Raw genomic sequence first — 11290 nt, 5'->3', positions numbered from 1 at the left:
AGTTATACTGAAAGTAGTTTTTTTTTCCGATTATATCACACATTTGCCTTCAAACCACTTCACCAGGATGCTCTTACTGAAGTTACATGGTGCCTGAATAATCATGATTACTGCATACTGCATATAAACATCCATGAAGACTATACTGTATGGCGTTAGAAACCATAAAGACTACATCCATGAATACTTATTTAAAATATGGCATGAGGAACCATAAAGGCTACATCAGTAAATGTTGAAATATGTCAGGTCTTGAAATATGGTTGTCATGACACTTATCTTTAATGGGCTGGACATTTGACTCCTGTACAACTGATCATTTATTGCCAAGGTGAACATTTAAACATGTAAATAGGCCTTCACATGTGTTATATCAGCTTTTCACCAGGAGATAAGAAATACTCTTTTCTGATTGGCTGGTGGGGTGGCTATTAAGTAAGGGATAACGGCCGCCGAGGTGTCCTGTTATACGGAATTAATGGACGAGGGCGAGGGGCAAAAACTCCCCGACGCGCAGCGGAACGTGGATGCAGTGATGTCCAGCCGTTATGACAAGTTTCTAAGTGCTAAAACACCCAAAGCCATTTTGAAGGACACTAAAAGTAGCCTATGTACCAAATATTTACAATGTACATTTAGGATTTGTGGAAATGTCTTGATACTCATCTGATAATTATCTAAATTAATTTCATATCCATAATTTCCTTCACCCTCTCAGCAAATATAACCATTTACTACTACGACTAAAGGCGGATCAGATAAAGGAATGCAGGTTGTGTTGAACTTTACGGGCACTAACAACTTCCTGCAATGCTCCAAAAGTGATGCTGGTGTACATTTGAGTGTTGTGGTAAGTCATCGAACCTAAGCCCCATGTAGGCTGATTCCAAACATTCTCACCCTTCATTAACATTTATTTCTTGAACATTGACATTATGTAAGGGATGACGGCCGCCGAGGTGTCCTGTTACGGAATTAATGGACGAGGGCGAGGGGCAAAAAACTCCGCCTTAATTGCCTCCGCCCAAGTCCATTAATTCCGTATAACTGGACACACCTCGAAGGCCGTTATCCCGCTTATCACCCAGTTGCCACTGTAAACACTGTAAACACGCGGTTCTGTTTAAAAAGAAGCTCACTAGTTCAGCTTGTTGTACAACTTTAGCATGGACAGTTAGCTTGTTTACAGTTGATTCCATTGTTGGGAAGCCTGCAACCAAAAGATTCTAGAGCGCTGCAACCGTCGTCCTACTATGGTTGTTATAGTTACCATTCATAAGCATTGCTATGGAACGGTGTCCTGTTAGGTTTGTGCTGTTTGTGTTTCTACAACATGTTGGCACAAAACGTAATTTCTGACGATGTCCATGTTCAGTAGCCTATATTTTTCATTCACAGTCAAGCATTGACATGTGGTTTAATGCATGGGGTAACATGACGTGAGACAGACAGAAGATGAGCCTGTCTTTAGCCTATCCCTGAATCCTGTCCCTCTCAATTTCAAATCACTTTAAAACGGTGTGATTAGCAACCAGATTTTTTTTTAAAAAGACACCCCCGGACCCCTGTGTTATTGTGATTAGGCTATAGGTCCAAATCTAAATGTTTGGGTTCAGTTTATGAAGTGTTGCTACAGCATAATACTGTGTGTTTGTTATTTATGGGGGGGGATTTCTTTTCTTGGGGGGGGCGTCGTTGGTCCAGTGGTGGGCCGGTCCAGGAGAAAATTGCCAGGGCCGAATTTTGCTCCCAGTCTGACCCTGGCGTCTGGATTAGCGTGTGCTTCACCTTGCTGTGTGCTGAGTGTGTTTCACTAATTCACGGATTGGGATAAATGCAGAGACCAAATTTCCCTCACGGGATCAAAAGAGTATGTTTTATGCTGTCTATTTTTTTTTAGAAAGGGTTATATAAGTCAAATCAGTTGTCAGGCAATTGAGGTTTATGACCCAACTTATTTAGAACAAATCACTATATTAAAGGAGAATTCCGGTGTGATATTGACCTAAAGTGTATTGAAACATGATACCGAGTGTGAACGTATGTCTCATAGCCCATCTTGGCTTGTCCCCTGCACTCCAAAATCTGGCACTAGTTAGCCGATGCTACCAACAGCTTTTTCAATAGTGGTGCTTCGGCATCGGGCTAGCCATGCAAATAAATCACTGTTTTACACCCATTTACGAGGCTCAATGTATCTCCACACTTCATTAGTAGACTTCCGAGGGCCCTGACATTTAAAACGAGACATTGAGAACTTTGAAAAAGCACTGGTAGTTTACTTATACAGACAGTATCTTCACGAAGTTTAGCGTTTGCAGCCATCTTGAATTTAGTCACGATAAGTCGAGCGACGAGTAAGAATGAACAGGTATGATAAGGGATCAGATTCCAAAAATAATTCAGTGGAAATGCATGGATTCCAGTTGCTGCTACTGGAAGAAACTGGAATCCATGCATTTCCACTGAATTATTTTTGGATACATTGAGCCTCGTAAATGGGTGTAAAACTGATTTATTTGCATGGCTAGCCCGATGCCGAAGCACCACTATTGAAAAAGCTGTTGGTAGCATCGGCTAACTAGCGCCAGATTTTGGAGTGCAGGGGACAAGCCGAGATGGGCTATGAGACATACGTTCACACTCGGTATCATGTTTCAATACACACCGGAATTCTCCTTTAATTTAAATTGTTGTGTTCACAAAGGTGTTTCTTCAACATCAACCCAGAGAGGGGCACAAAAGTTGCAACAAAAAAGAACAAGAAGCAGCTGTCAGTAAACCAGAGAGTCCCTCATCACTGATCTCGCTGATCATGAGTGGAGAGAGACAAATTAAACTGTGAGATTTTGTACATTTTGATGGCCTAACTTTATTATTTTGAAAATGGAAAATTCTAGTGCCATGTTAGTGTTTGTGTTAGTTCATGTTAGCATTCTGACATCTTTTCAATTACTGTGCTGAAATTTGATTTTCTGAACATTCTCCAGACTGTAACCAACAGCTTTAATAAAATTAGAGGTGTTAAAAATAGCATTATTCAAAACAAATGCAAAAGCCATGTCTTTGTTTGTTTAAGTGTGGCTTGATTAATAGGAACTTTGTGTTTTGTTGTATTCCCATTTAGTAGCTGTGTGTGACAAATAATGCTGGTAAACTGTATTTTCTCATGTGTTCTACTGTATTTTATGCCGTGATATTCTGGCAACCACAGCTGCCGGTAATTTACTGTAGGCTATCAAACTACGATAAAATACTGTGATATATGATACAATTGTGATGTGTTTTTCATAGTGAAAGGATGTAATGGGGTTCACAGAATATTTGGTATTTCACATTAGTTTACTGTAAACAGCTTCACATTATTGCTGTTTTGCAGTAAAATACTGTGACATATGATACAGTTGTGACGTGTTATCATGGTGGATAGAATGTAACGGGGTTTACAAAGTAAACTTTGTTTTTAACAGTAGTTTACCGTTAACAGCTTCACATTATTTATTTTTTTAAGCAGGAAATTACCTTAAACAGGTTTACAGTATATTTGTTTTTAATAGTAATTTACCTTAAAAGCAACTGTCTGAAACTGTAAAATTTACAGCTGGGAATATAGCTTACCGTAATGTCCTTTACATTGTCACCGTATTTCTTACAGTAAAGTTCTGGCAACCACAGCTGCCAGTATTCTACCGTAAATTTTACAGATCTTTTTTTAGGCTACAATAAAGGCGCATTATCTTTTGACTATTGCGCAAAAGCCTCTTGTTCTGATATTTATTAATTTCACATTCTTACAACATAGCTTGCCACAACATCAATACACAGCCTTAGTATACGGCCTACAAACAAACGTTTTTAACTCCAGAGGAAAATGAGGATTCAACTTTCCAAATAAAGAAACCTCCACAAATAGGCTACAATATAACAACTTGAGTTACTTGCTATGTTTACATAGGAATTGATGGTGTTATGGATCCATTTGTCTGAAACGCAACGTAGCCTACAACATCTCTCTTTAGAAATATAGGAACAGCTTACTATGCTGAAGAGTGACGACTGCGTAGCATGCAAGAATACCCCCAAGAAAAGTTTGAGAACCTGTGGCCTAAAACAATATGATTGCATGTAGGTTGCATGTTAGATCTGAAGTAAGATGGGTCACAATGGTCTGTCATTTTTAAAAAGTGGGTCCCCAGAAAAAAGTTCGGGAAACACTGGTCTAGATTGGTTGCGAAAACCTAGCACAGCCTGACCCTCTGTAGCATAGGAATTTGTTTGACTGTTTAACACGCTGGTGAGTATCGCAGTCCGGATCAGCATGTAGCCTCTTACCTACTTTCAGACTAGTACTGTACATGTTATGTTGAGAAACCGCCCGAATTAACCGACTGGTGGAAGAGTCCTAAAGCATTACTAGATTAGAGTGAGTGTAATAAGAAAACGAGTAAGGCATTTTATTCAGCAGTCATTGTGGGTATATCAACCCACTATGGCTAGCAATATTACATACATTGAACCGAAACTTTTCTACAATTGAGCAGAGTCAGGGTTTATAATCAATTGTTATATTTCCAACAGCGCGCAGAAAGCTTCGCGATTTTCCTTCGACCACTTCCAGTTCCCTCACTGGTCCTAAAAAAAAAGTGGCGTCATTACAAGTGTGTCACAGTACATCTATCAAAGAAGTGAAAATCCCCCACCTACCCATTCCATCAACCAACCACACACATGCACAAAGGAAATGAGCTGCACATATAAACTGAGTGTGTGGTCAGGAGGCCACTTTCACACAGGCAGGGCTTGAGATACCATGGAGCTGCAGGTAAGGCACATCGTAGTTTAGACTATATAGAGTCTCTGTATTCTCTTCATTATCCAGACACTCTATAGTCCTATGCAGGTAAGGCACATCGTAGTTTAGACTATATAGAGTCTCTGTATTCTTTTCATTATCCAGACACTCTCTATAGTCCTATGCAGGTAAGGCACATCGTAGTTTAGACTATATAGTCTCTGTATTCTGTTCATTATCCAGACACTCTATAGTCCTATGCAGGTAAGGCACATCGTAGTTTAGACTATATAGTATATAGGGTCTCTGTATTCTCTTCATTATCCAGACACTCTCTAATAGTCATATGCACTGGCCTCTGGACTCTAATTTTGTTGTTTCCATTCTGGTTCTGTGATCTGACTATATTGTTCTATGTTTTGAAGAAGACACCAGTTACCGGTGGCATTGGCATCCTTCACAGAGTCAAAGATGGGAAGCATCGCTATGAAGTGGACACCGTTTTTAATGAGAACACAGGGCTCTTTATGAGGTGGGGGACAAATAATAATATCTGCTCTGTTATATGCATAACAGGCTTTGAAAACATAGATGGAAAACTGATTTCTAGACCTACTCTAATTCTGCCATGCATCTACTGTATATCACATGAAAGTAGTGTGCCATTGCATGTGAAATGTTTACATGATGGAATGTTTTGATGAAATAAAATGACAATACATTAATTGCATCTCATCCAGAAAAGGAGATCAACTCTTGAAGATTAATGACTCGGACATGCAGGATTTAACTCCAAGAGAGTTTGCAGACCTGTTGTCTTCAGGCAATCCTATGCTGGTAAGTTTGCAACTGCTCAAAACCCTTAAACATTTGAACCATCTCACATGTGAACGACTCTGTACTGTACCTGATAACCTGACTGCTGTCATGATGTAATGACAAGGATGTAATGTATTCCCCAAACGAGCACTTTCCTCACAACTTGACTCTGCACCAAATGTGTGATTGTCATACAGCATTGTGGTTTGGTGATAATGGAAGGGATGAGATTTGATAGACACATCCACAACTTCAAAATGGCCAATACAAAAAGCAATGCATTCGTTATAACCATGGACAAAGTGGCAAAGCTTTTGCACACCTCTTTATGGGGATAGGTGTGTCAAAGATGACCAAAGGTCGTACATCAGTAATTTAAGAGATCCCACACACTGTCCATTCCGCATTCAATTATTTATTAGAACACAATGTTTCGGTCTCAGACTTTCATCAGGTGAATTCAAACATTCCATTTAACCATACTCTTAAATAGTTTGGTTGACTAACCAGGACCAATCAGGTCCTACTCTATAATGCAATTCATTCACAAAGTGGCATTCCCATCACGTCCTGTGAGTAAAAGAAGGCAAAACAACATTGTCATTTAACTTTTTAACATAGCAAGATAAACAGTAGTGAATCATAAGACTAATAAAATGAAAGGCCAGTTGGTAACCATACATTATCATTCAAATATTAAACATAGTCAAAAAAGTTCATTTACATTATAGAAGTCCATATACACGTAAAAACACATTTCTGAGGAAAAGACAATAGGAGAAAAACATACATTTCTCATAACATGATGTTAAGGTTAAGCTCATCATTGAGGCCTTTTGGCGTGTCTATCTCTGATGTTGAATTTCTTCTTGCCATCAGAGAATCCACCATGCTGGGGCAGACCATCCTATGAAAGCCCCTGAGAAAACAGGAGACTTCAGGGCTGTCTTTAAGGAGGACACAGTCCTGACCTTCTCCATGGACATGGCCATGGACCTAGACTTGCAGGTAGAGGACGATGGCTGTGACCAGGATGAGCTGGAGGCTGGTCTGCTGGTGGAGCTGGTGGGCACCTGCGTGGAGATGGTGTTGGGCCGGGGCTGTGGACATGGCGAGACCTGCCAGAAATGCAGCAGCACCAGCTGCTCCCTCAAAGACTTAGTAGTGATGTCCGAGGATGCCAGAGTTGAAGCTGGTGAGACTGTTTTCATTCTCGGTAGTGGGTGCCGGAATGGGGTGGAGGGGTGGATGGTAGGGGGTGAGGGCAGCACTGACAGGGGCACCCTAGAGAACACTTAGGTATTACGAGGCCCCTAGAGAACACTTAGGTATTACAGGGGCCCCTTGAGAACACTTAGGTATTACAGGGGCCCCTAGAGAACACTCCCCCTAGAGAACACTAAGGTATTAAAGGGGCCCCCCTAGAGAACACTTAGGTATTACAGGGGCCCCCTAGAGAACACTCCCCCTTGAGAACACTTAGGTATTACAGGGGCCCGTAGAGAACACTCCCCCTTGAGAACACTAAGGTATTACAGGGACCCCCCTAGAGAACACTTAGGTATTACAGGGCCCCCCCTAGACAACACTTAGGTCTTTATGTATTTCATTCAGACTGCTTCAGGCTCTTTGTGATGTATGTGATGCATGTGTAACCCAGGTTACTATTTGAGGTAAAAAGACCTCAAAGACTACGCCACTTAAGGCCCCGCCCCTTAAGACTTGTAATTAGTGTAGAGAACTCCCACACAGGTACAGTTGTATGAAACAGAAAGACAAAGACTGATATTCCAGTGACTGGGCAATGTTTATTTAGAATAACCAGGATTATATTAAAACACTTCAGCAAGATAAATTCATCAATAGCAATCACTTTATTCCAGTATGAAAAGATAAAAGCAAGGCCTCACAACAATAAGCAGCAAGCAATAGTAAAGGCTGAAGTACTGGCGGTCTCATATAATAAGCAACGCTAAGCAACAATTAGTTTAACAGCCAACGAGAGTGGTTACCTGGATGTAGGGAGAATGGGGGAAGTTCAACACAGCAACCACACCACGTGCTCCAATATCTGAAATGTGTCACACACACACACACACACACACACACACACACACACACACACACACATACGGCTACACAGCAAACTACAAAATAGAATGGGGGTGCTCATTAGCTCTATGCCTAGTTCACCTCATACAGTGCAGGAAAAGGAACAACCCAGCATCCCAACACCAGTACCACGTTCACAGGCTCTGTTAACACAAAGAGAGAGAGAATAGAGATGACACTAGCCTAATGCAACCAAGAATTTGGACCGCCAGTACCCAAGCTGAGTGCAGATGGAATCCTATGCAGAGAAACAGCAATCATTGCCCAATCATTGTCTTAGCATCACAGATAAAGACGCACATCCATAACTGACAAAGAAACAAAATAAAACTAAACAAACAGAAACAGGCAAAACAGCAATGGCAACTCCTGAAACACACAGCCAAACAGATTAGTACAGCACAGCCTCAATACATCAGAATCAACATGTTAATCATGTATAGTGCATGCCACTCAAGAACCAGTTCGCCATACTTGCATTTCCGTACCTACATTTAACATCCGCACAGCACACGCACATATGTAGCCCCTCTCGGAATAACAGCAAGTCGTTATCAATGTCCGTGAACGCTCACGCAGAAGCTGAACACCGCAGAGGATACCCGCAACTGTAGGGAAGTACAATGCAGTTAGGTTACGTTATAAAAAGGTAATCTTAATACACAAACAGACCAACCTTGCCGGGATCTCCATTAAATCCCCACAGCTCGGAGTAAAGTGGAAAGACAGAACACGCAGCCCTGTTACGGCTACTTCCTGGTTTTATTGTGTGTGGCTGCAATTACTCTAATCAGTGTAAGTGTCGTCAGGTGTGTGTAGCAGGAAGCTTAGGTCTTACTAGGCCAAAATGTAAACACGGGCGCCCCGGAAGTAAATAAAGTTTTAAGGTTATGGCAACTTGACCAGTGAGTGACGTAAACCACATCACTCACAGGTTACACATGCATTGTGTAATATTAGGTGACTAAAATGTGTAACAATTGATTTGTGTGTACTTTTTTTAGTGGAGCCCTGTGATCTTAAAAGACAAGACACAGAGACCAAGGCCATCGTGAACTTACTTTACGAACGGTTTTTAAGTTACAAAACAACTAAGTCACAAAACAAGGCCATTTTGAAGGGTAAAAAAGGTATGTACCAAATATTTACTTTTAGGATTTGTGGAAATGTCTTGATAATTATCTGATTGATATTTAAATTAATTTCATATCCATAATTTGCTTTACCCTCTCAGCAGATATAACCATTTACTACTACGAGCAAATTAATGTCGGACCATATGAAGGAATACCGGTTGTGTTGAACTTTACGGACACTAAGCTGTTCCTGCAATGCTCCAAAACTTATGATGGTGTACATTTGAGTGTTGTGGTAAGTCTTCAAACCCAAGCCCCATATAGACTGATTTCAACCATTCTCACCCTTCATTAACATTTATTTCTTGAGCATTGACGTTATGCTGATAAAACACATGTGAAAGCCTATTTGCATTTTAAAAAGTTCACCTTTGCTCCGATCTGACATGTTATGAGCATTATGCCAGTAAATAATCAGCTGTTGCAGGTGTCATGACAGCCAAATTTCAAGAAACTTTTCTGTCAGCTGACAGATTTAGTCCCAACATTGACGGATATAGCCTTTATGGTTTCTAACGCCATATTTCAAATAAGTATTCATAAGTATAAGTTTAAGTATATACTCTTTTGAGTCCCGTGACGGAAATTTGGTCTCTGCATTTATCCCAATCCGTGAATTAGTGAAACACACTCAGCACACAGTGAACACACAGTGAGGTGAAGCACACACTAATCCCGGCGCAGTGAGCTGCCTGCAACAACAGCAGCGCTCGGGGAGCAGTGAGAGGTTAGGTGCCTTGCTCAAGGGCACTTTAGCTGTGCCTACTGGTCGGTGTTCGAACCGGCAACCCTCTGGTTACAAGTCCGAAGTGCTAACCAGTAGGCCACGGCTGCCCACCCAATGGATGTTCATATACAGTTCATGGATGTTCATATACAGTATGTAGTAATCATGATTATTCAGGCACAGGGGCACTGCTGTCAAGGGCCCAAATTTTCTTAGCGCCCCTGTTCAGGCACCATGTAACTTCAGTAAGAGCATCCTGGTAAAGTAACCTGACTCTCGCCAGATGAATTTCGTTCCGCCTAGCTCCACTCATCCATCTGGGATTGCTCCATTGGAGAGGTGTTTCAGAAGGCTGGGCCTTATCAAAAATCTTTGCATATGATTGGATAAGCCACTTGTCCGTCATCTTTTTTGACGTGCTACTTCAACCACTCACATTGAAGCCAACCCGTGACGCTGATGAGAGCCGCCATTGTTGCCTGAATCAAAACATAGAATTAAAACAGTCTCACAGTCGCTTCTCCGCTACGTCACATCTATGAAACTCCTGCCCTGTGTCCTGATTGGCTCTACCATAAAATCTGGTGCCAAAATCACATACAACGGAAGCGATCCCAGATGGATGTGTGTGGAGCTAGGCAGAACGAAATTCATTTGGCAAGAGTCAGGTTACTGGTAAAGTGGTTTGAAGGCAAATTTGTCGTATAACTGACAGAAAACTACTTGCAGTATAAGTGTATGATTTTGTTTTATACCACAGGAATGCGAGAAAGACCTGGAGTGTATCTCTAAGAGCGATAAGGAGATGGGATTTGTCTTCTTCATGAAAGGGAACAGGAGTGAAGAGCACACTTTTGAGTCAGCAAACTGTAAGGGGTGGTTTGTTGAAGCAACTTCAACGACTAAAGTGGATGCAGCAGAGACAACAGAACCAATGAAATCACTGTACTTCTTAATTCAGGAGTGCTAATGTACTAAAATACTAAAAAAAGGAGTACTAAAAAACATAGGCCTACTCATGAACATTTACTATAAACGAGATTATAGGTAATTCACATATAATTGCCAGTCAAAGTTGATTTGTATAGCTTACAACATCGTCTTACTTTCAACATATTTTATTTTAGCACTAAATTAAGTCACCAGTCAGAAACAGGAATAAGCTTTATACAGCTTTGAAAGCATAGCCTTTATCTATGGATGTAAACATAATGTCAAAGCATCTAACATCTTTTAGGTTATAAACACATTACTGTTATATTATCTTCACAGATTACTTGTTTGTAACTGTTTACACCAGTTTACACCAATCATCATCTTCTAGCCTAATGTATCCTTATGTTGAGATGTCCATTCTCTTTGCCCTAGGCTATTATTTTTGCGCAAAGCATGTTTCAATTAAGACAGTACACAAGCTATTTGTATTGTTGTAATATTGAATGATTTCATGAATAAAGCATTGAAAAATTGTACACACAGTGCATACAGGATTACAGCTGGCGGCACCACTGACCAAGGCCACAGTAGCCTGTGAACCTCCTGTGAATTTTCAAAGGGAAATCACGGCCAACGCAGGGGGCAACTCTTCTCTTCAATTTCTCTTCCAAATTACCTTTTATTGTCTGAAGACATCGATCGCAAGAATCTAATGCAAGCTAACCAAAGTGCAGTCGGTTCTCCAGCCATGGTTTTGGAAATCACACA

General features: G+C 40.9%; 1 protein-coding gene across 2 annotated transcripts; it reads left to right on the top strand.

Annotated features, from left to right (window-relative positions):
• Positions 1-4792: 4792 nt before the first annotated feature.
• Positions 4793-11058, top strand: LOC143141901 (uncharacterized). Of its 2 annotated transcripts, none has more exons than XM_076302581.1 (7): positions 4793-4822; positions 5218-5324; positions 5533-5629; positions 6491-6806; positions 8728-8853; positions 8961-9094; positions 10347-11058. In XM_076302581.1, the coding sequence occupies exons 1-7, from the start codon at positions 4811-4813 to the stop codon at positions 10554-10556; spliced, it is 1002 nt and encodes a 333-aa protein (XP_076158696.1). In that variant the 5' UTR covers positions 4793-4810; the 3' UTR covers positions 10557-11058. The 2 variants fall into 2 exon arrangements, with proteins under 2 accessions (XP_076158696.1, XP_076158695.1); XM_076302580.1 differs by having other exon boundaries at positions 8958-9094.
• The last annotated feature ends 232 nt before the right edge of the window (positions 11059-11290 follow it).

This window comes from Alosa pseudoharengus, unplaced genomic scaffold (genome assembly GCF_046254945.1).
Source record: "Alosa pseudoharengus isolate Yale_2024_CS ecotype anadromous, Long Island Sound unplaced genomic scaffold, YU_APseudo_1.1 YU_APseudo_1.1_scf_24, whole genome shotgun sequence".
Lineage (NCBI taxonomy): Eukaryota > Metazoa > Chordata > Actinopteri > Clupeiformes > Clupeidae > Alosa > Alosa pseudoharengus.
Note: the sequence above shows the minus strand (reverse complement) of the source record. Positions and strands in the feature narration are given on the sequence as shown.